General features: G+C 48.0%; 1 protein-coding gene across 5 annotated transcripts in view; it reads left to right on the forward strand.

Annotated features, from left to right (window-relative positions):
• LOC148017077 (uncharacterized) overlaps positions 1–27,725 on the forward strand; it is a 242,764-nt gene that overhangs the window by 138,979 nt on the left and 76,060 nt on the right. For all 5 annotated transcript variants that reach the window (XM_087662400.1, XM_087662402.1, XM_087662401.1 and 2 more), the window contains 6 exons: positions 11,209–11,429; positions 11,662–11,830; positions 11,993–12,301; positions 12,391–12,715; positions 22,272–24,179; positions 24,260–24,514. In XM_087662400.1, coding sequence (XP_087518526.1) covers positions 11,209–11,429; positions 11,662–11,830; positions 11,993–12,301; positions 12,391–12,715; positions 22,272–24,179; positions 24,260–24,514 — 3,187 coding nt within the window. The remainder of the gene's footprint in view (positions 1–11,208; positions 11,430–11,661; positions 11,831–11,992; positions 12,302–12,390; positions 12,716–22,271; positions 24,180–24,259; positions 24,515–27,725) is intronic.

Raw genomic sequence — 27,725 nt, forward strand, 5'->3', positions numbered from 1 at the left:
TTTTGTGTTAGTGAGGAGTGGTTTCTTGTGCTGTGATCCTACTTCTCAAAATCCTCCTCCCCAGCTTGGAGGTGTAGCTAAAGAAGCTGGTATTGTATGGCCCATGAAGGAATGGATTCATCCAAACTGATAGTCTTGGATCCCACTATAACTTTTGGAAGGACCTCATCTATTAATTGCAATGTCTCCAGACATTGATCAATCAAGTGGTTGGGTCTAGTTCTATGTACTATTTGCTCTCACAATGTGTCACTACTCAGATCCTCTATCTAAAACATCTTGTGAACTTTTTCTAATTCAAGTCCTCTCTCCAAAGGCAATTGTTCTGTAGCATGAAATTGAAGATCTTATCTTTGGTAGTTTGGGTGACCCTAAGAAGGATATCTCCTTTGGAGAAGTGATCAATCTAGGTCTAAGAATTGGTTGTATCTCTTTGCCGCTTGGGAGGGACTTTCTCTTTCATAGCCTCTACCTTAACTCTAGCACCTTTCAAGCTCTATGGTCTTTGCTTTCAAATCAAATGCAAATTGACCTTCCATTGAGAAACCATTTTTCTTGGAGAACCACCCCTAAGATAAATAAGTCCTCTACCCAAGAGCGTGACTTGACTTTGATTGGTACTAATTGAAGAGAAGAGATTCTCTCTCTTCTCTTCAATTATGGTTGGTGGTAGTAGATGAAGGGTAGATGAAACATATCTCTAGGCTCTAATGATGGCAGTTGCAAATCTAACCTCAAAGCTCAACCGTTAGTCTCTGGTCTTGATTTCTTGAAATATTCAGTGAATACTAGGCTACCATGGTCCTTCATATGTAGGTATAGTAGATGGAAGCCTTCATAGTAAAAGTTTCTTTCATGGCATGACGGCTTCTCACCGAGGAGAGTTGGGACAATGATCTTAAGCAATGAGGATTTGCTTTGGTTGTTTAGGGCTATAATCCCAAAGCATGCTCTAGATCTAGGTTGAATAATGACATCCTAGGCCACCTTTGCCATGGCGAGGCTAGTGTCTCCTCTTGACCAAAATAAAGTTCTTGGTAAGGTGCTTCATCTGGCTAATGAATGCCCAAGAGAATGCTCCAATAAGAAGTGATGTACCACATGGTCGCAAGAAAAACTTGGTCGACAACCACCTCTCCCCTTGCTAATGAAAGCCTTGCAGAGCTCCAACAAAGGAGTTTATGTTTGATGCTCAAGAGGAGAAGTGCCACTTGTTCCATTGTGGCTTAGTATCATCTGGATGCAAACAAACTGTAGCAAGTTCATCTTCACTGACTCTTCTCACCTTCTACAACTAGGCCTCGAATGCCCTTTGTTGCCACACAGTATTTCCACCACATTGGAATTGGCCATTGTCGCATCTTTAGCATCATCTTCACTTGAGTTTGAAATAGCTGATTCCTCTAGTTACTACCCTAATTGCACCTCTTTTGCTTTCAATATATCCAGAAGGGAAGGAGCCACCACCACGAAGATATTGTTGACTAATTTGCATAATACTAAACAAACAGAAAGGCTCAAGATCAGCATTAGCTGCCAAGAAAGTGACTTCCTCACATAATCATCCAAGCCCCTTTGCACTCGATGTAGAGGCCAACCTAGAAATAAATGGGGATTGCGCAAGTCTATCCTCAAGGGAGATAATGAGTGCCTGTGGACCAAAGTTCAAAATAGTGGTGTTGGCGGACCAATTAGATGACCCCTCGGGTGTAGTAGGGGACCGACAGTCCAGCTGCCATGTGAGTAGTAGTTCTATCTTATTTGGGTGGAGGATGACCCCCTCTCATTGTTGGGGAGGTGGGGCTGAAGTACCCTCGCCTAGTATGCTCAAGTTCCTAGGGGGGTAAACAGTCTAGTCTTGGGTGGACTGCCCTTTGCCATTGATTGACATTCGTTCTCCAAATGGCCAGTCTTTTGGCAATGTTGATAGTACCTATTCTTTTTGGGGACATTTTACCAACTCGCTTACAATCCTAGAGGGAAGTCACTTTGCTCCTCACTACTTGAGTCAGTCTTGGTGGTGTTCTTTCCACCACCTTGCTTTGCCATTTGGGAAGTCAAGGCCGCCTTTGAATATTAGGGTTTCTTAGGAAATTGATCTTATAGCCCAAGATAATGTGATAGAGTTGACACTCAAACTCATAGGTGGATAATTGGGGTTGTGAGATAACTTGTTGGATGAAATTGAAGTATCTTTTTGTGGCAATTTATTATGAGGAAAGTGACTGTATCATTAGTGCAAAGAGCATTAAGCTAAAAATTCACATACTCGTGACACTCTATATTCTCTTATAGTTGAGCCTTGGTTCTTGGACCATCTTGGAGGCAGAAACTACATGCTTTCTCTTTGGAGGCCGATTTTTGAGCATCCATTGATGCTACCTTTGAGGCTATTACTCCTCACATGCATCTAGTTAAGATGCTTCTTTGGGCTGAGAATTGTTGAGAATAGAAACAACTAAATTTAGTAAGCTCTATCAGAAAACAAAAGTTACTATTTGTAGAATGTCATCCCTATTTTTTTAGACTAGCATTCTTAGACCAATCAAAGGCCCCTAAAATCTAGGGACCTTGTAAAATCTAGGAATGCCCTAAAATTTAGCGACTCCCCCCCAATATGGGTGTCATGTGAAAGTAGTGCTGAAATTTTCATATGATTTCTCCATGCAAAGATGTGTGTATTTTAAGCTTTCAGCCTACACATGCACCCAAGTATAAGCATTTCATGATAATGCCATCTTCCTAATTGTAATTGTTTGTTTTGGTGGATCCAGTCCACACTTCAAGGCATTAATCCTTTCTATGTGCGAGCCTGACCTTGACATGCTTAGTTCTAGTCAAAGGTGCCCAATCAGTTCATATTGGTGGAGGTGTGTGTACTGTCTTTTGTTTAACCCATTGTGTGGGTCCACCATAACCTATGACTACTCATTAGTGGCCAGCTCTAATGCACTTTTCTTTATATCTAGTAAGTGCAAAGGAAACATATTTAATAAACAATTAAATATACAAATAATTAGAAAGGATACAAATTCTTTTTTTGTTGTGTTATAACATAATATTTCTTAGGAGTTTTCTCTAGCTATTGGGATCTTTGTACTACACACTTTATTGCTCCTTTTCACAGGAACACACTTTTTACTTGAATAGAAAAGAGTTATGTTTTATTAAGGAAAAACTCATAGATAAGGGTGTGTATAAATAACCCTTGAATGCACGTGATATAGAGAGTATACATATATTGAATTGCCCGGATGTAGGCCGCTTGTGAGCAAGGCTCTACCTCCTCTGCTCGTGTAATAGTAGTGTCTATATGCCAGACATTTGTCCCCTTTGACAAGTTTCATTCGAGAGTGTTGCATCTTGGAAATCTTCACGTTTTGAGAATCCATGGCTCTTGCTTGACTCATCAATTGAGATGTTGATGTGCTTCATGTTTTGAGAAGGCCTACGACCGAGTAGATTGGCGTTCTTGGAGGGTGAGGATGGGATTCGCAAAGCAGCGGATCAAAGTAGTCCTAGCTTTCTATTCTTCAGCCCATAGTCAGCCCATAGACAGGTCTAGAGGAGAGATGTTTGACATTCCAAGGCCAGTGACACAAATGTCCACTCACTCTCTTCTTATTATTATTTGTAGTAGAGGCTATGATTTCCTTCTGGAAAGGCAGATCCTTGGATCATGTTGCTCATCCCAGCATTTGTGAGCTCCTTGATGTGGAGTTCACACAACGGTATATTTAGATGGGATAAGGGCAACTTCAGGGACTTGCTTGCAGGCATGGAGGTTTTTTAAGTATAGCTTCTGGTGCTCTCATCAATTGGCAAACATCTTATGGGTTCTTGGTATGTGCGCCAGACAGCCAAACTGGAGACTCCATGAGGACTTCACTTCGGTCTCTCGCGGGACTGTAGTGAGATATCTTGGATGCCATTTGGGGATTTACATTACGTCAGAGCAGCAGCTTGCCCCCTGTTCTCTGCATAAGGCAAATGCTCCTTTGTTGGAACACTGCTAGACTTGCTAGTTGGGAGGGTGGTGGTGGCCAATCAGGTTCCCCTTGTGATCATAGGGTATATCACTTTCTGTTGGGCTAAAATGGCTAGATCATAGGAGCCAGCTCAGGCATCATTGAGTTCCCTGCTGGGAAGGCTTGTGATTTGAGCACTCATGGGAATGGGAATAGGTCAGATTGAACTGAAGGAAGCAGCTTGGAGAGTGCTTCCATGTTTGGTATGAAGCTTGGGTCATGGGCCCTGGTAGGTTGAAAAGTGAGATCTGTGGGTGCTGCAGATTGTGTGGTTGGGTGACAGGTCTGCTGACTTGAGGCTTGGCAGGCCATGAGGAGGAGATTTATGCAGCTATCCCACCAGAATGGATGGAACCTCCTTGCAATATGGCTGTGGTATTTATTTGCGATGTCCATGTGAAGTTTCCCATTGAAATCTTGCACAGTTAAACTTCTTAGGCATCAGAGTAAGTATGACCAGTTTCTTGGCTGTTGATGCAACAAAGTCCTGCAAGGGGAACTTTTGCATGGGCCTATCATCTTTCCAAAGCCTTTTCAGGTCCTTCCAAGTATCCACAGAGGAGTTAATCTAGTGCAAAATACGCTCCTACCATCCCGCTGCGCTGCTCCCCCATCCCCGCCATCGTACTAGTGCCCCCCCGCCTAGTTCCCCCCCTCCCACCCCGCCTCCCACTACACCCCCCCCCTCCCGCGTGGTGTGCCTGCCCCCTTGTGGAGCACCACCCTCACACTGCCCCACCTCTTCAACCCCCGCCTGCTGTCCCCCTGCCTGATCCCCCCGCCCTGATCCCCGCCGCTGCTTGGTGCCAGCACTTCCCCCCACCCTGATACCAGGCCTCCTCTGCCTGATCCCCCCACCTTCTCTGCCTGATCCCCCGCCTCTTCTGCCCTACGGCCTCGGCCCCGTTCGGTAGACCCACCACCCGCGCTGTGCCCATGGTGAGCCGGCCTCCACTGGTGTCTAGCACCTCCCCCATTGTCAAAAAAAAACATTTCGCCCCTCCTTGCCATCGCCCCCCCTGGTAGCACAACAGCGTGATTGCTAGTTTCTCAGTAGGGGCAAACTTTTGGTCAAACGCCGGTGCACTTTGCGAGTGCCCCCCCGTCAAATGCCTTGCACATCGTCCTCTCTGAGGAACAGCTCTTAGCCGTCCGTGCCACAGAGCTGGAGCTGAAAGAAACAACGATCTTTGGTCAGGTTGTAGGACACACTCCTTCTAGGGCCCAGCATCGGGATTGGCTTCACTCCACGTTGCGCATTGGCACAGTGCAGATTGCGGAGGCAGTTCTCATGGGTCAAGGGATCTTCATGGCTTGACTCACCTCTGCAAACGCAGCCCGTGAGCTAGTGGATAGCTCACCCTATGCTTCTATGAAGGGGGTCATTTACATGGTTCCTTGGTATAGTGGCTTCACAGTGGAGGCATTCGCGCTCCATAACAAGTTTCTTAGACATCTGATCACCTTACTTTTCCCCAATTTGGCGGTAGAGTATCGCCAATTAGTGGAGAACTTTGGATGGCTCTTCAGCACAGTTCTTCCCATCTCCTTCGCGGATGTAGTCACTGCCGTAGGAGTCCCAAAGGTACGGGAGGTAGTGAAAGATACAAAGAATATACCAAAGTTTTTGGAGATTGAGGCAGACGGACACTCTTTCAGGCACAGCAGGTTATTGTGACTAGGCACATAGGGCAGTGCCTACGTTGCCATGACCTTGGGCATCAGGCAGCAGATTGCACGCACTTCGCAGCCAAGGCGGCTTTGCCGACAGGCCCACAGGTGGACATGGATGGTTTTACACGGGTCTAGAGACGACAGAGAGGGAGACGGCAGGGGGGTCCACAGTCAGCCCCTCAGACACAGCCACGGCAGTAGGGAGCAGGAGGGCGAGCATTGGCCCCTTGGCAAAGCACCCCGCAGCCTCCCCTACTTGTCCCACCTGGTAGGACCACAAGCCTCCACATCCACCATCCATGGAGGTGTCATAGGCTACCTCACTTGAGAGCCCACATCCCCCACACCCCCCCTCCCCACACCCGCCTCGTATGTCTGACCGCCCCACCATCCCTCGATCTTCCTCCTCCCTACTATCTCCGCTGCCAATCAGTCCCCTTGATCCCCACCCAGTACAGGTAAACACCCCCCCTCCCCCCCCTTCCCCGGAGCCTCCTCCCCACACAGCCACCAACTCATCTGTTTTTGCCCCGCTCGTCACACTTTCCCGAGACAGGCGCAGCTGCTACCACAGAAGTTCTTTTGCAGTGGTCCATGGCCCTACCTGAGAGTTGCGAAGCGCAGAGAGTTCCCACTACCTCTGGAGCTGGGGATCTTCGTGGTATGCAAGTCAAGGAGCAGCAAGGTCCATTTACTAGGACCACCAGATGGACCAAACTATGCTTTCTTCCTTCAGACCTCTCACACACGAGACTAGACGATGACACAGATAGAGGAGGAGGTGAAGAATCAAGTAGCAGAATACATCTCCTAGTGGATGGGAGAAGGAGGACTAGCACTCTTTTCCCAGCAGTGGCCAGGTTGCATGATGGACATTAATTGGTGGGCTGGTGTGGAGGTCCCCTATCTGAGCATTACCTTTCGAGCCCCTCCACAGTGGAGAGCACCGATGGATGTGATCAAGTGGCCCCTGGCACGGGCGGCCCGGTTCTACCAGTGTACAGAGTCATGCCTCTCAACGTGGCTGATAGATGCCCTAGTGGTACCACGAGGGCATCTATCACCCCCATGGTCCGCTGCCCGAGGGCCACCATGGGGAAATGGAGTTCACCGTCTTGGCTTGCAAGAAAGCGTATCCGTATGTCCCCTAGCTCTTCTTTTTCGTCAGCAGCTTTCACACTAAACAGATGTCTATTCGGTCAGTCACAGGTTTAATATCTATGCCCCTACTGAGGTTAGGGCACATAGCAAGTTCTGGGGGGAGATCGCAGTAGGACTCCTAGAGGTGGACTCTTGGATTGTTGGAGGAGACTTCAACAACATGGAGGCCTTAGAGGACCAGCAGGGTAGAGGTAGAAACTACCAGGGTATGGATGGGTGGAGTAAGAGGCATGGGAGGTCTTCCTCCTCGCAGTAGGAGCATGTGATGCTTGGAGAGACCGAGCTTTCCACAGGAGGGAGAGGTCGTTGGACTTCTCTTGGGGATACCGGCGGCTAGGCGGAGTTTTGGTGGAGCAGCTAGATATATTTTATGTGGGAGAGTGGGGATGCTGTCGCGGAGGTCAGGTAGGGCAGTTTGCTGGCACCATAAGGCTGGCACCACTTTGTCTGATCACTACCCGGTTCTCTTGACACTTGATGCCCTAGTCTCAGCCCTGGACACACGATCTTGTCAGATTCCTGACTTGGTCTACAGGAGGGAGGTGAAGAGGTAGATTGAGCAGCTTTGGACTAGGGACCAGATCGTAGAGAAGGTTGCAGAGGTCCTAGGCGAGTTGAGCAGGATCTGCCCAGAGGCAACCCTACAATCCAAGCATTAGAACTGGGAGGAGGAGAGAGCACTCTGATGAGACCTAGCAGCCATGCAGAGACTACTCTAGGAGGCACCAAGGGATCCCACTCTCCATGCACAGAAGGTGCGTGCACGGGCAGCCCTTGCTGACCTCGAGGATAGGCGCTTAGAGTTTTCCTTCCGCACCTCAGGAGCCTTTTGGGTGCAGAAGGGGGACACGATGTGCAAGGAGTTTTTGTAGGTGCATTAGCCCCATAGCTTAGGAGAGCTTATATGCAGCTTCCGGGATCAGTAAGGGAGGATTCGTTCTAGCCCAGATGAGGTGATGGAGATTGCCATTGACTACTATAGACACCTTTTCCAACAGGAGACAGACTCAGCCATAGGACATCGCTGTAGACAGCAGGTTCGGGACCACATCCATCCCTCATTAGGGAGGAGATGGGACACTCCCTCCTAGACCTCTTCACAGAGAAGGAATTAGAGGAGGCTTTCCATGCACAAGATGGGCAGAAATGCCCCTGTCTTTCTAAGGCCTTCTTCACTACTTACTGGGAGGTGGTGAAGGACCCTCTATTGCTGGCCTTTCAAGAGATCTTCAGCTTAGGATAGATTCCAGGGTGTCTATCGGCAGGTTTTATCAGTCTCCTCCCCAAAGGAAGAGACCAGTTGGAGCTATCCTAGTGGAGACTGATCACCTTGTTGTCAATGGCCTATAAGGCACTGGCCAAGATGATCGCTAGGCGACTCTGCCCCATGCTTCCAGACATCATTCATGACACACATACGGGTTTTGTCTAGGATAGGAGCATCCTCGACAATATCTTCACTTTCTTTGAGGCAACTCAGTGGGTCTAGAACAGTGGTTAGGGATTGGTTGTACTTCTCCTGGACTTTGAGAAATCCTATGACAGGGTTGACTGGGACTTCTTAGAGGGCACCATGGTAAGGTTGGGCTTCCCCCAGGCATGGATCGGTCGGTGGGGTCTTTGCACTTTACAGATCGGCTATCAGCAGGGTTCTCATAGGTGGCAAGAGGGGGAAGGAGTTTCGGTTGGAGAGATTGGTCTAGCAGGGCTATCCTCTGGCCCTGTATCTGTTTCTACTCTTTGCAGAGGCGATGTCTTACTTCCGTAGGTCACGTGTAAGCGGGCTACGTGGCCTCCAACTTCCGGTGAGAGAGGAGACGGAGCTGTTAGACTCAAAGTATGCAGATGATATTGCACTTTATATAGAGGATGATGAGCTGATGCTTGAGAGAGTGAGACTAGCTCTGGAGGTGTTTTGCACTGCAGCGGGAGTGAAAATCAACTTGCGAAAGTCGGTTGGTTTCCTTACGGACCTGGACTCTAGCACAGAGTGGAGCATCAGCTTGCGATTGAGATGGGTGTGCAGAGGGCACCGTCCATTACCTAGAGTTCCAAGTAGCACTTGACATCACTCCTTCCCAGCAGTTTCTTCCAGTCCTTGGCTCTATCAGGCGGAAGTTGACGTAGTGCAGTACTGCTTGCCTTTCCTTAGCCGGCCGAGCCCTAATAATCAATCAGATCCTCCTAGCAACGGCTTGGTACATCGCCTTGTGTTGGTGCTTTTCCTCGTCTTGTGTAGTTCAGCTTCACCGCCTAGTGCGGAACTTTCTTTGGGCTGGGTCAAACCGTTCTAGGAACTCTCAGGCCAAGGTGGCGTGGGTGATCATCATCCGGCATCGCTCAGAGGAAGGGCTTGGGATCTTTGACCCAGAGTACCAGAGCTTGGTCCTTTTGGGCAAGCTAGTAGTTCGTGGGCTCACACCAGGAGAGCAAACATGGAAGGTCCTACTGCAGGAGGGTCTCCACGAGTGTAGACCGAGGCTTGGTGGGGATTGGAGACCATTCTTGAGATGGATCTTCATGACGGCATAGATCACGCCCCCCAGGTTTTCCTTCCTCCACAGCCTACTTCGTGTGTGGTAGGGCCTCCATAAGGCCCTAATTTAGAGCCCCCCAGGTTGCCAGGAGGATATAGATCGCAAGCTGGTGATCTGGAACCCCGAGGTCAGAGATCGGGATGGGATACAGATTGGTGAGCGCCCCCACATCTTGTGGGTTGGTTGGGAGGCCGGGCCCTGCTCATACCATTAGAACGTGGCGGGAGGTGTACAGGATGGTGAACCAGGAGGTGTTGCAGCAGGCATTAGGTTGTCAAAGAGGAGTTTAGCCAAGGAGAAGGGAGATTGATGCAGCGATGCCTCAGGAGTGGCTTGACCCCTCGATATGAGAGCCGGTAGAGCTTGGCGAGGTATGGGCCGCTAGATTTTCACCAACAGGTATCCCCCTACAGGTGACAGGTAGAGTGGGCGGCGGCCCATATGGGACTTTCTTCACCATGGAGGAGGGGGGGCATTTGGTCCTTGAGATAGAGGGCACCAGGATGAGGAGATCGTTGTCCTTTCGTGGAGGAGGATTCGTGTGGTTGGTCTTTAGGGGAAGACCTGGCATTTGGACCCTTATGTGTTTTGGGAGGAGTTCCGGGAGTGGCGCCTCTGATATGGGAGAGTAGGCCACTTGACGAGCTGGAGTGGGACATTGGAGAGTGGCTATGGCCGGCCACTACGGTCTCCAAGAAGCCACTGAGGTTCTTGGAGTACATAGCCGGGCTTGGCAGACATGTACTGACGCAAGAGGACATAGACTGGGCACCTTCGGGTGGCAGATACTGGGCGAAGCAGAGCATCACGGATGCCTTTCGTCGGACTTTGTGGCGCTGCCTATGGAACAACTAGAGGCCAAGGAGGGTATCTTATTTCTTATGGCTTTTGGCACATGGAGGTCTGGCAGTGGGGAGTTGGCTAGCCTAGATGCAACAGGATGGAGAGTGTAAACACTGCACACAGCAGTTTCTAAAAACTCCAAAGCATTGCCTTTGGTTTTGCGAGGCAGCACAGCTCGTGTGGAGAGGAGCATGCTGCATTCTCTGCCGTCTAGCACCCAGCCTTGGATGTATCTCGTGGGGAGCTTTCTGCTGGCAAGCAGTTAGCCAAGGTCATCACCTTTTGTGTGAGGCTGGGATGCAGGACACAATCTTCATCATTGAGGCTGGGTCATTTGCAGTGGTTGGCTTGGAGGCTTTACCCAGCCACCACGTACTGGAGCCCACAACAGACCGCTTTGAGGTATGGGAGATCGTAGGGAGTCTTATTGGATGGCACATCTGGAAGGCGCGCTGCTAGGAGGTTTTTGGAGGGGAGAGCCTTTCAGTACAGACGACTTTGGTAGAGCTCTGGACCTCCATCATCCACTCCCTCTGCGGTCGGTGGGACTAGGTGCATGGCAAGTCTCGAGCTTGTCAGGAGCTTCGTTTTCACTTCCTACGCACCTGGGGCGGCCAGGACCTGTTCTTCATGATGCAGGCAGGCAGCCTCAGATGGCGATACACCCCCCCTCCATGGCTTCTTACCCCCATGCCCCCAAGACCACCTTGAGAGGCTTGTACACATGATGTACTTATGACTTTGCATCAGCTCTTGGTAGTCTGTTGAGCATGAGCACTCCGTTGTAATCAGTTTTTTTGAGTAATATAATCAGCCACATTTTACTTTCAAAAAAACAGTCTCCAGAGAGGAGCTCAAAATGTGATTCCTGCATCTTTTTTTCCCCTCTTGCCTAAAGTCTTTTTTGAAAGCACAAAACTAAAGTTATTCACTAGAAATACTTACAACGGTGACATGTTATACAGGCCCAATGCATTGCAGGCTGGTTTAACTCATGGCTGGCTAGAGACATTTCAAAAAAGCAATGAGACATTGGAGATGATTCAAAAGAACTTAGAAGATTACCTAGAAACCAAGCGTATGGCATTTCCAAGGTTTTATTTTCTATCAAATGATGAACTCCTGGAAATTCTTGCTCAGACAAGAAATGTGCAAGCAGTACAGCCTCACATGTCTAAATGCTTTGGTAATTTCTTTGAATTCCTTGTCCTGATCCATCTAGGGTGCTTAGATAGTCATACTGTTTTTTTTCCTTCAAGTGATATACAGGCTTATATACAGCACTTTTGAATGAAGTTCAGGTAGTAAACAATCATGTTTTTCTTTTGAATACTACATCTGAAAAATCAAGCGGGCATGGTATAATTTCTTTTTTCATTGTAAGGCTTTCTCATCTTTACTTCCAAAACTTTTTCTAGATGGAATTAGAAGGCTTGATTTTGGGGATGATGCTAGAAGCATAGACATATTTGCCATGATTTCTAGTGAAGGTGAAAAGGTACCCTTGGGAAAGAATCTGAAGGCCCGTGGAAATGTTGAAAACTGGTTAACATCAGTTGAACAGAACATGATCACCAGTCTTCAAAGGTTTGAACACTTGTTATTTGCAATGAACGATACTTTCCATATCCATAGTTATTTTTTAATTTGGACAGATTGTTCATGCATTATGGTTATTTAATAACTAATCTAGGAGCTGCAACAACTGATACAACTCATTTTTACCACACTTTCATGACCTTCTAAAAGAATGTCAAAGGCAGCATTCATGGACTATGCAAGGAGGCCTAGGAAAGATTGGGTTCTGAAACACCCTGCTCAGCTTGTAATTATGATCAGTCAGGTGTACTGGTGCCACAATGTGGAAAGTGCACTAGACACTGAAATCTCAGAAAGTATTGAGGTCCGGCTTTCAGCATATAAAGATCAATGTGTAAAACAGCTTGAAGATCTTTCAGTGCTTGTCAGAAGCGATCTCCAATCCCTGGAAAGAAGAATATTGACCACTTTGATTACTATTGATGTGCATGCTAGAGACATAATTGAAGACCTGCTAAGGTAATGCATCTTACAGTTCTCACATTGACTATAAATAGCAGTCAACTAGTTGCTGCCTCTTAATGATGAGTTTTATCCTGTTACTCTAGAAATAAAGTTCACAAGGCGACAGAGTTTGGATGGCAGATGCAACTTCGGTATTACTGGGATGACTCTGCTGATGATTGCATAGTACGACAAACAAATGCTCGGTTTCTTTACGGCTATGAATATTTGGGAGCACAATCGAGACTTGTCATAACCCCTCTTACAGACAGATGTTACATGACTTTAACTGGTGCATTGCATTTGAAGCTTGGGGGAGCACCAGCTGGTCCTGCTGGAACTGGGAAGACTGAGACAACAAAAGATCTTGCAAAGGCTCTTGGTGTCCAATGTGTTGTTTTCAACTGTGGTGAAAATCTAGATTACAAGGTGATTATTTTCTTGGAGAGGGATTATTGTCATGTAAAGAAAGTCCCTAAAACTTATTTAAAGTAAAGAATATGTTGAGGATGGGATTCCCAGAGCAGTGGCTCAGGGGAGTAGCGGCTCTTTAATCCTCAGCACACAACCAGGTTATGACCAGTGTGGCAAGAGGAGGGAGCTTTAGCATCCAGAGATCAGTGAGGCAGGGCTGCCCATCAGCCCCCTTTTTGTTCTTATTTATAGCAAAAGCCATGATGTGACATTAATGTGACATTAAAGTGATATTTAATGTGACATTAAGGTCACAAACATTGAATGTGACATTAAAGTGACTTTAATGTGACATTAAGGTCACACATGAGCTCCTGCTTGAGAGAGAAATCCTTAGGCATTAGAGGCACCAAGTTACCCAGTTTGCTGATGACATGGTGGTTTATTTAGATGTGAATGAGAGTAACTTTAGGGCCTTTGCAGCAGCCATGGAGATATTTTGCAGAGGAGCACCAGGTGCCTTAATTAATTGACATAGGTCCTATGGATTTTGGGTATGCGACACTAGGGAGCCGGAATGGCAGCTGCACGAGGATTTGACCTGTGTTCCCTGTGGAATCACAGTGAGATACCTCAAATTCCATGTGGGGATTGACATTATCTCAGAGTAGCAGTTGGCAACTCTTCTTCTGAGCATCAAATAGAAGCTTCTTTATTGGGGCTCAGCGAGGCTCTTATTAGTTTGGGAGAATGGTGGTTGCCAACCAGGTTCTTCTTACGATCATGTAGTACATCACTTCCCATTGGGAATTGTCCAGGTCTTGTATTGGCCACATGAAGCACCTTATCACGATCTGTATTTGGTTAGGACGAGATGGGAGGTCAGCCAGAGTTAAGGTAGGTTGGGATGTTATCCTGACTGCTAGAACAAAGATTTAATGGCTAAGATAATTGTCAGGGGTCTTCTTCCAGGTGAGGAGCCTTGGAAGAAGCTTCTGATAGGGAGGCTTCAGCCTATCACACCTACACATGGAGGACCATGGCAGCCTGGCATTCAGTGGATTTCTCAGGAGATCAGGGCCAGAGACTTTGGAAGGAGCTTTGAGGTTAGGTTTGTAGGTGCTATTATCAGACGATGGAGATCTGTTTCATCTTGACTTTTCATCAGCTACCACTGACTACAGCAGAAGAGAAGAGGAGGCTGCCCCTTCTCTTCAAACACTATTTGAGATTAGAGTCCAGCCACACTCTCGAACAGAAAACCCACGTATATGCAGGTGATTGCCCAGTAGGAGACTGGTTTGTATCAGGAACTTTTTTTTTGCAAGTAAAATGTGGCTGATTGTATAACTCAGAAAACTGATTACAACGGAGTGCTCACGCTCAATAGACTAGCTGGAGCTGATGCAAAGTCACTAATACATCACGTGTACAAGCCTCTCAAGGCGGTCTGGGGGGGATGGGGACAAGAAACCATTGGGGGGGGGGGGGGGGGGGGGGGGGGGTGTGTATCGCCAACTAGGGCTGCCTGCCTGCATCACGAAAAACAGACCCTGCCCGCCCCAAGTGCTCATGAAGTGACCTCGGAGCTCCTAACGAGCCCTGGACTCGCCTTGCACTTGATCCCATCGGCCGCGGAGAGAGTGGATTATGGAGGTCTAGAGCTCTACTAAGGTCGCATGTGCTGAAAGTCTCTCTCCGCCGAAAGCCTCTTGACACCACGCCTTCTAGATATGCCATCCAATAAGACTCCCTATGATCTCCCATACCTTCGAGCGGTCTGTTGTGGGCTCCAATACCTAGCGGATGGGTAGAGCCTCCAAACCGACCACTGCGCACGACCCTGCCTCGATAATGAATATCGTGTCCTGCATCCCGGCCTCATACAGAAGGTGATGGCCCTAGCTGACTGCCTGGCAACAAAAAGCTCCCCATGAGATACATCCAAGGCTGGGTGCTATACGTCGAAGGATGCGACATGCTCCTCTCCACACGAGCTGTGCCTCCTCACATGACCAAAGGTAGTGCTTTGGGGTTTCCAAAGGCTATTGTGTGCAGCACTTACAATCTCCCTTCTTCTGCATCTGGGCAAGCCAACTTCCCACCGCCAAGCCTCCATGTGCCACTAGCCATAGGAAATACGACACCCTCCTCAGCCTCCAGCTATCCCATAAGCGGCGCCAGAAGTCCGTCAGAAGGGCTCCGTGATGCTATGCTCCACCCAGTGCCTACTACGTGACGGCGCCCAGTCCATATCCTCCTGCATCAGTACATGTCTGCCGATTTTGGCAAAGTACTCTAGGAACCTAGGTGGCTTCTTGGTGACCCCAGAGGCCGGCTATAGCCACTCTCCTAGATCCCACTCTAGCTCATCAAGTGGTCTGCCCTCCTAGATCCAAAGATGCCACTCCGTGAGCTCCTTCTAGAAAACATAGGGGTCCAATCGCCAAGTCTTCCCCTGAAGGCCCACCACCCGAATCCTCCTCCACGAAAGGGTGGCAATCCCCTCATCCTACTGCCCTCTGTCAAGGGTTAGACGTCCTTCTGAACGGCAAAGAAAGTCCCCTGCGGGGTGCTACCCACTCTACCTGCCACCGGAAGGGGGATGCTTGCTAGTGAAAACGTAGCTGCCCATACCTCCCCGGGCTCTATCGGCTCTCGTATGGGAGGAGCAAGCCACTCCGGAGGTATTGCTGCGTGTACCTCCCTTCTCCTCAATTCCACTCCTCTCTGGCAGCCTAATACTTGCTGCAACACCTCCTCGTCCGCCATCCTGTACACCTCCCGCCATGTCCTGACAGTAGGAGCCGGGCCGCACCCAGCCCACTCGATGTGGGAACACTCACCTATCTGTGCCCCTTCCCGATCTTGGACCTGGGGGTTCTAGATTACCTGCTGACGGTCTATCTCCTCCTGGGAGCCTGGGGGGCTTTGGATTAGGGCCTTGCGGAGACCCTGCCACACATGGAGTAAGCTATGAAGGAAAGGTGATATGGGGGGGGGGGGGGGGGGGGTGATCTGGGCTGACGTGAAGATTCATCTTAGGGACGGCCTCTACTCGCCACCAAGCCTCGGTCTACAGTCCAGAAGGCCCTCCTACAATAAGACCTTCCAGGTTTGCCCTCCTGGTGTGAGACCGTAGACAACTAGCTTGCCTAAGAGGGCCATACTCTGATACTCTGGGTCTATGATTCCAAGCCCTCCCTCTGACGTATGTCTTATGATGGTCGCCCACACCACCTTGGCCCTAGAATCCTTGGAACCATTAGACCCTGATCAAAGGAAATTCCGCACTAGGCGGCGAAGCTGCACTATGCGAGATGAGGAGAAGCACCAACACGAGGCAATGTACCAGGCCGTCGCTAGGAGGACCTGGTTAACCACGAGGGCTCGTCCGGCTAGTGAGAGGCGAGCCATGCCCTAGTAGGTTAGTTTTCTCCAAATAGAGTCAAGGACAGGAAGAAACTACTGGGCAGGAGTGATGTCGAGTCCCACCTGGAACCCTAGGTACCGGATGGTCTACCCTCTGCTCACCCATCTAAATCCCAGGTGGACACCCCACTCTGTGCTAGAGTCCAGGTCTGTGAGGAAACCAACCGACTTTCGCCAATTGATTTTCGCTCCTGCTGCAGAAGAGGACATGTCAAGAGCCAATCTCACTCTCTCTAGCATCAACTCATCGTCCTCTATGTAGAGGGCTGTATCATCTGTGTACTCTGAGTCTAACAACTCAGTCTCCTCTCTCACTGGAAGTTGGAGGCCGCGTAATCTGCTCACACGTGACCTGAGAAAGTGAGACATCGCCTCTGCGAAGAGGAGAAATAAGGATGGGGCCAGGGGGCAGCCTTGTCGAACCAATCTCTCCAGACGAAACTCCTACCCTCTCATTCCGCCTATGAGAACCCTGCTGGTGGCCGATCTATAAAGGGCAGAGACCCCTCGAATCCAAACCTGGGGGAATCCCAACCTCACCATGGTGCCCTCTAGGAAATCCTAGTTCACCTTGTCATAAGCTTTCTCGAAATCCAAGAGTAGTACGGCCAGTCTCTGCCCACTGTGCTGAGGCCACTCTGTCACCTCAAAGAAGGTAAATACATTGTCTAGGATGCTCCTATCCTGGACAAAGCTTGTCTGTGTGTCATGGATGATATCTGGAAGCACGAGGCGTAGTCGCCTACCAATCATCTTTGCTAGTGCCTTATAGGCCACTGACAATAAGGTGATCGGTCTCCACTGGGAAAGCTCCAACCGGTCTCCCCCTTTGGGGAGAAGACTGATAAGGCCTGCCGAGAGACTCCCTGGAATTTTTCTTGAAGTGAAAATCTCTTGGAAGGCCATCAATAGGGGGTCCTTCACCACTTCCCAGTAGGTAGTGAAGAAGGCCCTAGAGAGGCCATCCTCTCTTAGGCATTTCTGCCCATTCTGTGTATGGAAAGCCTCCTCTAGTTGCTTCTCTGTGAAGGGGGCTAGGAGGAAGTGTCCCATCTGTGTGATGAGGGGCAGGATGTGATCCCATATCTGCTCTCTACATCTTTGTCCTCTAGCTGAAGTTGTCTTCTGCTGGAAGAGGCGCGTGTAATAGTCGGTGGCAATGTCCATTACCTCGTTTGGGCTAGGAGTCCTCCTATACTGATCCCGAAGGCTGCGTATCTGCTCTCCTGCGGTGCGAGGCTAGTGCACTTGGAAGAACTCCCTGCACATCGTGTCCCCCTTCCGCGCCCAGAAGGTTGTTGAGGTTCGGAAAGAAAACTCCAAGCGCCTATCCTCTAGGCCAGCAATGGCTGCTCGCATGCGCACCTCCCGTGCGTGGAGGGTGGGGTCCCCTAGTGCCTCCTGTAATAATCTCTGCGTGGCTGCCAGGTCTCGCCGGAGTGCTCTCTCCTCCTCCCAGCTCTACTGCCTGGCCTATATGGCTGCCTCTTGGCAGATTCTGCTCGACTCTGCTAGGACCTGTGCAACCTCCTCTGCTATCCAGTCTCTCCTGTCCCACTCTCTGGTCCAATCTTCTCTATCTGTCTCGTCACCTCCTCCCTTCTATAGATCGAGTCAGGGATCCGATAGGATTGTGTGTCTAGGATGGATGCTAGGGGGTCAAGTGTCAGGAGAACTAGGCAATGATTGGACAACGTGGTGCCTCCCAACTGCTCAATCTGTCCTCCACGATAGCCTCCCCACTCTCCCACATAAAACTTGTCCAACCTCTCCAGTAGGGCTCCACCTAGCTGCTTGTATCCCCAGGTGAAGTCCAACGACCTCTCCCTCCTATGGAAGGCAGGGTCTCTCCAGGCATCGCATGCTCCAACTACCAACAAGAAGACCTCCCATGCCTCTTGCTCCTCCCCAACCATGCCCTGGTAGTTTCTGCCTCTACCCTGCTGGTCCTCCAGAGCCTCGAGATTGTTGAAGTCTCCTCCAACGATCTAGGAGTCCACCTCTGGGAGTCCATCCGCGATCTCCACCCAAAACCTGCTGCGTGCCCTAACCTCCGTAGGGGTATAGACATTGAGGACTCCAAGGCACGAGCCCCCAATATCCAATCTAACCCATAGAACCCTCCTTGCCACTATCATCCCGTGGTCTCGTACACAGGTGGTGAGACTCGGGCCAATAGAGGTGGAAACGCCTCCACTCCTACCGTGGGCACCTATGGCGTGTTCCTAGTAAGTGTGCGAGCTGCTCGGAAGCACCTTCCCTACCCACTGGGCCTGGGTGGGGGTGAGCTTATGCTTTTGTAGTAGAAGTAAGATGTCGATCCGTCCTGCTAGAGCAGGCTGCAGCTCCTGCCGAACAATCAACTTCCTGGAACCACCTGCCCCACTATAGTGGAGGCTATTCACATTCCAGGATGTTAGGTATAAGCTAATGGGGAACCTATGACTGACCAAACGGCCATTTGTTCGGTGTGGAGGCTGCTGATGAGGAGGAGAAACTGTGAAGCATGCAAGTACGCTTTGCTGTCAATCTGGACGGTGAACTCCAATTCCCCATGGTGGCCCTCGGCCGGACCATAGGGATGATAGATGCTCCAGGTGGTACTATCAATGCATTAATCAAGCATGCTGAGAGTCGTGACTTGGTACATTGGTAGAAACGGGCTGCCTGTGCCCAGGGGCCACTCAATCACGCCCCTGGGAGCTCTCCACTGTGGAGGGGCTCAAAAGATAATGCTCAAGTGTGGAACCTCGGCACCAGCCCACCAGTTAATGTCCATCATGCACCTAAGTCACTGCTGTGCAAACAATGCTAATCCTTCATCTCCCATCCACTGGGAGTTGTGATCCGCCACCTGACTCTTCAACTCCTACTCTATCTGTGTAGTCGTCCACTCCCTTGAGTGAGAGGATTGAAGAAAAAAGGCGTAGTTTGGTCCATCCGGTGGTGCTAGTAGATGGGCCTTGCCCCTCCTTGATGACGAACCACGAAGATCCCCAGCTCTAGAGGTAGTGGAAACTCTCCGCGCTCCGCAACTCTCAGGTAGGACCATGGGCCACTATGGAAGAATTGTTGTGGCAACAGCTGTGCCTGCCTTGGGAAGGTGTGACGGGGGGCAAGGGCGGATGAGCTGGTGGCTATATGGGAGGGGGAGGACTGCTGGTGCGAGGAGGAAGTAGATGTGTGTGGCTCATCACCTCCTATGGGAAGGGTGAGGTTGGGGGGGATCACCTGAACCGAGTGTGGATCCCGCGGGGGGGGGGGGGGGGGTGCTCAATAGGAGAGATGGTGGGCAGAATGAGGATTGAGGGGTGGTGGGATGGACACAGATGCATGGCGGGTGTGGGGGGGGGACTGGTGGCCCTGGAAAGGGGGGGCTGTGGGCCATGGTCAGTAGGGTGGGGGGTGTGGAAACTCACGCGAAGTAGTCTGTGGCGCGGGTGGTGGATGTGGGGGGCTGCAGTCCTGCCGGGTGGGATGGCGGACAGGGGGGGCTCTGGAGTGCTCTGCCGAGGGGGCGTGACTCCCCCCCCTGCCCCCTGTGCTGACGAGGCTGGGTCTGAGGAGTTAGTTGCGCCCCAACCTGCCGTCGCCCTCTCTGTCATCTTTGGACCCATGTGAAGCCGTCAACGTCCACCTACGGGCCGAATGGGGGAGCCGCCTTGGCTCCGAAACGTGTACAAACTGCTGCCTAATGCCCAAAGTCGTGGGAGTGCAAGCATTGCCCAAGTTGCCCAATCACAATGACTTGTTGCCTAAAGGAGTGCCCTCTTGCCTCAATCTCTAGGAACTGTATTCTTGACCTCTTTCACAGCCACCCGTACCTTGGAGACTCTTGCGGCATCACTGCATCCGCGAAAGACACAGGAAGGATAGTGCCGAAGAGCCGACCAAAGTCTTCCACCAACTGGCAACACTCTATTGCCAGGTTGGGGAAAAGAAGGGTGACTGGGTGCCGGAGAAACCTGTTGTGGAGTGCAAACGCCTCCACAGTAAAGCCGCTGTACCAAGGGACCATGTATATGACCCCCTTCGTGGTCGCATATGGTGAACTGGTGAGAGTAACTCGCGAGCTGCATCCGCCGAACTAAGCCGGACCATGAAGATCCCTTGGCCCATTAGGACTGCTTCCACGATCTGCGTTGTGCCGATGCGCATCGTGGAGTGAAGCCAGTCCCGAAGCTGGGCCCTGGCTGGGGAATGTCCTACTATCTGACCATAAATCTCTATCTCCTTTAGCTCTAGCTCCTTAGCTCAGACGGCTAAGAGCTACTCCTGAGAGAGAATGACACGCAAGGTGTTTGACTGGGGGGCACTCGCTGAGTGCGCCGGCATCTGACTAGAGGTTTCCATTGCGCGTCCCTTCTGCGAGAATTACCAATCACGTCGCGGTGCTACCTGGGGGGGGGGGGAGGTTGCTGCAGATCGAGGGAGCAACTTGAAAAGTGGGAGATCAATGGCGAGGGGGGATAGACCGCTGCTGTTTTGACACACCGCGGACAGGCCGGGGGGGGGGGGGAGGGGGGAAACTGTCTCGCCTGGGTGAACAGGCGGGGGGGGGGGGGCAGTCTTGTATCAGGAGCTGCTGTTGGATATTTAGAGGCAGAGACTATAAGGTCTTAGAGGAGCTAGGGATGTGATCAAGACTGTGACAGGGGGAGTACCTCCTGAGCGGTGGACCGATACATGCACTTCTCAAACATGGGTTGGTCTTTTCTAGAGGGGTTATCCTTTTAGTGTTCATTGGACAAATAGAGATTGGACATTCACTTTTTTGGTCAAGGAGGATGGATGCTTGCAGCAAGAGGACTTGGACCATACAGAGTTCACAGAATGCTCCAAACAGAGAATCAGAGTAGTAGCACACTGTGGGAGGAACTAATACATTGACCCAGATGCAGCCAGGTGCAGATGGATGGAGATATTGGTCTTATCAGAGGACATCTCTATAGAGATTACAGTGGGATCTAGGAGAGTGGGTGTGGAGGGATCCATTGTTGATAGGCCGTGTGATGTTGCTTTCTTTGGCTACACTACTTAGCTCAGGAGGAAGATCTGAATGATTAGAATCATGGCACAACTAGCAGCCACCTCCCGTTGGCATAGATAGGGCATTTTGGACCATTTCTCATTAGACTTTTACAGGAGTCTAGATGGGAGCTTCAGCTCTAGGAAGATATCCCTCTTCCTAAGTGATATGTGAGACATGGTGAGCCAAAGGAGACACAAAGACATTGCCTATGGGACTGTCCCAGAGCTCAGGAGGTATGGAGGAGAGCCCTCAAGATGATATTCCATGGTAGAGTAGAGACCATGGTTGCCACTCGGGGGTGTGTTGCTTGGGTCACAGACAGAGGCCCAACATGTGGCTATGAGGATCTTCAAGGGAGCCTCTATTTTCTCATCATTGGTTAGCGCTTGAACAGGATCCCACTCCAAAGAAGTTGCACACATACTGGACCTAGGGACATCATCACAGATGGGAGCTTATTGCTAGTATTACCAGGACCACAAGATGCAGTCATCTATAGACCTTTAGGATGTATCCATAACGGAGGCTCTTTCGAGGATCTGGACTGAGATAATTAATATTCTTTGAGGGAGATGGGAGAGGTTGCAGGGCAGGTCTGAGAGGATGAGGAGGAGGCCTTCCTGTGGGTCTGGGACTCAAAGCACTTTTTTCCATATGACCCTCCAGATGGTGTCATTATAGCCCACCGGATTGGTTGTTCACACAACCGTTGTGATGTACTTAGACACTCTTTATAGAGTTCCTTGTACCTTGTATTTTTATCTTAAGTTAATTTCTCCAAGGTGTTGTTAATAGAATTCTCTTTTCTCAAGAGAAGGAAGAAGAGCAAGTATAACAATGCGTATAATCATGTAAAGCAAGTCTCTAACTTTTTGTAAACCAAAGAATATGAAAAGCAAGTATATCAATGCATATACTACTTCATGAAGAGATGCTTTTTACACTCCACACGTTTTCAAATTCAGTGAGGAACTTCAGCACTTTTATGAGAGCACATACCTTTCTGTGCAGTTTTGGTATTTATTTAAGAAAGAACATTTTTGGCTATGTGAATCTCTTTAAACAAGAAACTATGACAATAGTTTATGATTGTTTTGTGTGGCTCAGTTCATGGGGAAATTTTTTGCGGGTCTTGCACAATGTGGTGCCTGGGCCTGCTTTGATGAATTCAATCGGATAGACATTGAGGTGCTCTCAGTTGTTGCACAGCAGCTCTTAACTGTTCAGAATGCTCTCAAGTCTTCCATGACACGGTTTAACTTTGAAGGCAGAGAAATCAAACTTCTTCCCACATGTGGTGTGTTTATAACTATGAATCCAGGGTATGCTGGGCGAACTGAACTGCCAGATAATCTGAAAGTTCTCTTCAGACCAGTCTCAATGATGATTCCTGATTATGCCCTTGTTGCTGAAGTGATGCTATTTTCAGAAGGATTTGCCAATGCAAAGATTTTATCACGAAAAATGGTCAAGCTATACAAACTTTCAAGTGAACAACTTAGCCAACAAGATCATTATGATTTTGGCATGAGAGCAGTCAAGTCTGTTCTTGTTATGGCTGGATCATTAAAGAGAGCTAACCCTAATCTTAATGAAGATGTAGTTCTTATAAGAGCTTTTAAGGACAGTAATCTTCCAAAGTTTGTTTCTCAAGATGTAGGGTTATTTCTGGCGATCATTGCTGATCTGTTTCCAGGGGCCAGTATCCCATCCCAGGATTTTGGCCTCCTGCAGGCTGCAGTTGAAGAGTGCCTTATTGAGGCTGGTTTGCAACCTGTTCCAAATTTTATAATAAAGATCATTCAGTTGTATGAAACCATGAATGTGAGGTTCGGTGTCATGGAAGTTGGACCCACAGGGGGTGGCAAAACAACCTGCTATCAAATACTGCAGGCAGCAATGACAAAGTTGCGACTTTCTGGCAATCCAAACCCTGCTTTTCAAGTAACCCACAGATACGTGCTCAATCCAAAATGCATCAAAATGGGTGAGCTTTATGGGGAATACAACATTCTGACAAACGAATGGACTGATGGACTAGGGAGCACCATTATAAGACAGTGTGTAACTGATACAACACAAGACAGGAAATGGGTCATCTTTGATGGTCCTGTAGATGCTATTTGGATAGAAAATATGAATACAGTGCTGGATGACAATTGTGTGCTTTGTCTTCCTAATGGTGAGCGTATTAAACTCAACCCAGTAACAATGAGAATGCTTTTTGAGGTGCAAGATCTTGCTGTTGCATCTCCAGCTACTGTGAGCCGTTGTGGTATGGTATATGTACCTCCTGAAGATTTGGGTTGGCAACCATATGTTAAAACATGGTTGCAAAAACTTTCGTCTCTTCTATCAAGTGCTGGAGAAATTGTTACAGCCATCATAGATTATGTATGGTCTCTTTTTGACACATACATGGATTCTGGTCTTAAATTCCTTCGTCAAGAATGTAAAGAGAACATCCCTTCTGTAAATGTCAACATTGTTACAACTCTTTGCTTCTACTTTCAAGCACTTTGTCAACCTGCAAGAGAAGTTGTGTTCCAGCAAGAAATGGATGCTCTAAGTCCAATTCTGAACAAATTGTTTTGTTTCTCTTTTGTATGGTCTGTGGGAGGTAACATTGACCACCATAGCACAGAAAAGTTTGATACTTTTGTTCGTAAGGAGCTTGAAGTAATTGCAACATTTCCAGCAAGCGACACAGTGTTTGACTACTTTTTCAATCCTAAGGATCAAACCTTTACACCTTGGGAAGAACTGGTTCCTGGATTCACTTACACTCCAGGGGCACCTTTTTTCAATCTAATGGTCCCTACTCAGGACAGTACAAAAATGAGTTTTTTGATGGAAGTTTGCCTAGAGGTTCAACGATCAATTTTATTTCAAGGAATTTCTGGTGTAGGAAAAAGTGCAATCGTACTTGACTTGTTGAAAAGATTGCAGGACTCAAAAAACATTGTGCCAATTGTGCTTAATTTCAGTGCCCAGACAACAAGTATTGCAACTCAGGTAAACTAAATGAAAGGAAGAAACCTTCAGATAAAAAGTTCTTTTATTTGAATATGCCTATAAAATTCTACAACTTGCAGGAGGCCATCGAAAGTAAACTTGAAAAGAAACGAAAAACAAAACTCGGAGCTCCCTTTGGCAAGAATATTGCATGTTTTGTGGATGATGTAAATATGCCAGGAAAAGACCGTTATGGTGCACAGCCACCAATTGAGTTGCTTCGGCAATTTCAAGACTTCAAAGGTTTTTACGATCGCAAACAACTGTTTTGGAAGGACATAGAAGATATGACTCTATTGGCTGCTTGTGCACCTCCTGGAGGAGGCAGAAATGAGGTTAGTGTGTTTGAAAGACTAAATATTTGTTTTGTGCTATATACTTTGTTCGAAACTAGAACCTACTTTTCACAGATGAGAGATGTAATTTCTGCAATTTGACAAGCAATCGATGAATAGATAAATTATTAAAAAACATTTTTTAGAATAGAAGGTATTCATAAGCAGTCTGGTATCACAGTAACTCCAACATTGTTTGGATGACAATTGCAGTCCCATCCTCATGAACCCTTAATGTTGGCCAATATAGTTATGGAGGATACTAGCAAAAACATTAGTGCAACTGAATTACTTATCAATTACCCAAGTTCTCCACAGGCCCCTGACTTGGGCATGCTGCATTCTTAATCGATGGATGCTCCAATCTTGCTGACAAAAGTTTATGCCTATTGTTTTAGAGTCGAATGAAAGTGGTCAGCTAAACATCATGTGTGCTAATGAACATGAGGGGATGGAAAATATATCTCCATGAGCTTGTAGCATTAAGGGGGTGCGCTGTGGGGAGCTGGGAATCTACTGTGTCAGCTTGATACACAACTGATGCACCAAACTCACCCAAGTCCTGACTCCTCACCACATCTAATCCTGCATATGTCCATGCTAATCACTCAGTTCAGCTGTACATGTCTGAGTGTGAGTTGAGGACACCCAGGTTGGAGTCAAATGGTATGCCAGAGAAGTTCAATGGTTACCATTGGAAGCTCAGGGGATTCATGCAACAAGTAAAGCTCTATATCCGCATGCAATCGGATAGGTATCTAGATGATATTTCCAAGGTGGGATTCATTGGGACTTTGCTTTGTGGTCAAGCTTTATCATGGCTCGCCCCAATCTTGGAGAAGAATATACTAGTACTTCATAACTATGAGGCATTTCTTTGCGAACTCACTTCCAAATTTGGAGGTGCAAACACTGGTCAAGTAGTAGAAACAAAACTTTAGAAGCTACGACAAGGTAACCACCTTGCCTTTGCTTATGCATTGAATTTAGGCAATTAATCTATGACCTCACTTGGCATGAGGAGTATTTTATCAGCCAATTCAGATGGGGTCTTCTAGATGACATCAAGGACCTCATGCTCCATTGCGATATTAGATTGTTTGAGAGGAAGCAAGAGAAGCGAGAAGAATTAAGGGCTTGCCAATGAAATCCAGCCCCAATCAAAGACCCAATCAGAGAAGAAACCACAAGAAAAGCAAAGACGAAGAGAGAATCATCTATGCCTATATTGTGGAAACCCTGGACATATCACCCTAAATTGCCCAAATAAGAGGGCAAGACCAAGAGTTGTTGCAACCATCCTCAAGCAGGAAACAAGGATGTCTGATTGTAAATGAGACTGTACAACGAAACTTTGATATAAGAAAAGGTCTCTTGATCCCAACCACATCCATGGAAACTTTCCTTGTCATTGTCCAAATGATCCCGCCGAGAAAGACCCTTTCTCTTAAAGCCTTGGTTGACTCCGGGGCCTTTGCATGTTTCATTGATGATGGCTTTGTGAATAGATACCAGATTCCAGTACTCCAAAAGACCAATCCTGCAACAATTGAAGTCGTGGATGCAAGATCTCTAGCATCTAGCGATATTACCAAGGAAACCCGATCACTCATGGTAACTCTTGGCAATCACAAATCTCGTGTATGCTTTAATGTCATATCCAATTCCACAAATCCAATCATCCTTGGGATGGCTTGGCTAAAGAAACACAACCCAGAAATTGATTGGGTTAAGCAAAAGATTACATGTCATGAAAATCAAGGAAATTCACTATATCTAGGAGCCAAAGCCTTTATGCACACAGCAAGGCAAAAACTGACCTACATGATATATCATATACTAGCTCAAGAATCTAATAAGGATGAGTTAGTCAAGCTACCAAGCCAATATCGAGAATTCCAAGATATCTTTGAAAAAAAGAATGTAGATCTCTTGCTCGAACACAGACCGTATGATTGTCCTATAGAACTCCATGAGGGGACTCAACCACCTTTTGGACCCATCTACAGGCTATCCCGTGATGAACTAGCTGAACTACGCAAGCACATTGATGAGAACTTAGCTAAGGGGTTCGTTAGGCACTTGATATCTCTTGCTGGAGCCCCAATTTTGTTCGTGAAGAAGAGAGACGGGTCACTTCAAATGTGTGTGGATTATTGAGGACTTAGCAAGATAACAGTTGAAAATCGATAGCCTTTGCCGTTGATACTAGAGCTCTTGGAGCACCTCAAAAAAGCCAAGATCTTCACAAAGATTGATCTACGAGGGGCTTACAATCTTGTACGGATTAGAGAAGGAGACGAATGGAAGACAACCTTCCACACAACGTATGGCCACTTCGAGTACGTTGTTATGCCATTCCGTCTCACCAATGCTCTTGCAGTGTTTCAACATATGATGAATGATATCTTCTAAGAGCATCTAGATGATTTTGTAGTTATATACTTGGATGATATCTTGATATTCTCAAAAGATCCAAAGGAGCATGAGCACCATGTAAAATTAGTTTTGGAAAAGCTCAAATAAAAAGGACTATATGCAAAACTTGAGAAGTGTTTTTTTCATTAGAAAAAAGTGGAATTCTTGGGGTACAATGTCTCCCAGAGAGGAATCTTCATGGACCCCAAGAAGATCGAGACTATTCTTGATTGGCAAACATTCACATGTGTCTACCATGTGCAATGTTTCCTTGGCATTGCCAACTTCTACAAGATATTTATCAAGGATTACTCAAAGATAGTCACACTACTCACCAGACTCACAGAAAACTCAAAGTTCTCATGGACCCCAAAAGCCGAGAAGGCCTTCTAGACCCTGAAGACCGCTTTCACCACTACTCCAATCCTAGTCCACCTTGATCCTACCAAGCCATTTTCCTTGAGACCAATACATTAGACTATGTCTTAGGAGCCGTCTTGTCCTAGCATGGAGATGATGGTCATATGTATCCAATGGCATTCCACTCAAGGAAGTTCTCCCCTCTAGAGATAAACTCCTTGCCATTGTAGATGCCTTTGATACTTGGCATAATCATCTAGAGAATGCAGCCCTTAAAGTTATCGTCTATACAGATCACAGAAAATCTAGAATACTTTATAAACAACCTGCATCCTCAATCGAAGACAATCCGGCTAGAGTAACTCCTTATCTAGGTTTGACTTTGTTATCACCTATTGCCAGGACGCCAACAATGCCAATTAGGTGCTTTATC

Source organism: Lygodium microphyllum, chromosome 22 (assembly GCF_053477565.2).
Source record: "Lygodium microphyllum isolate KBCC chromosome 22, Lygodium_microphyllum_v1.1.10, whole genome shotgun sequence".
NCBI lineage: Eukaryota > Viridiplantae > Streptophyta > Polypodiopsida > Schizaeales > Lygodiaceae > Lygodium > Lygodium microphyllum.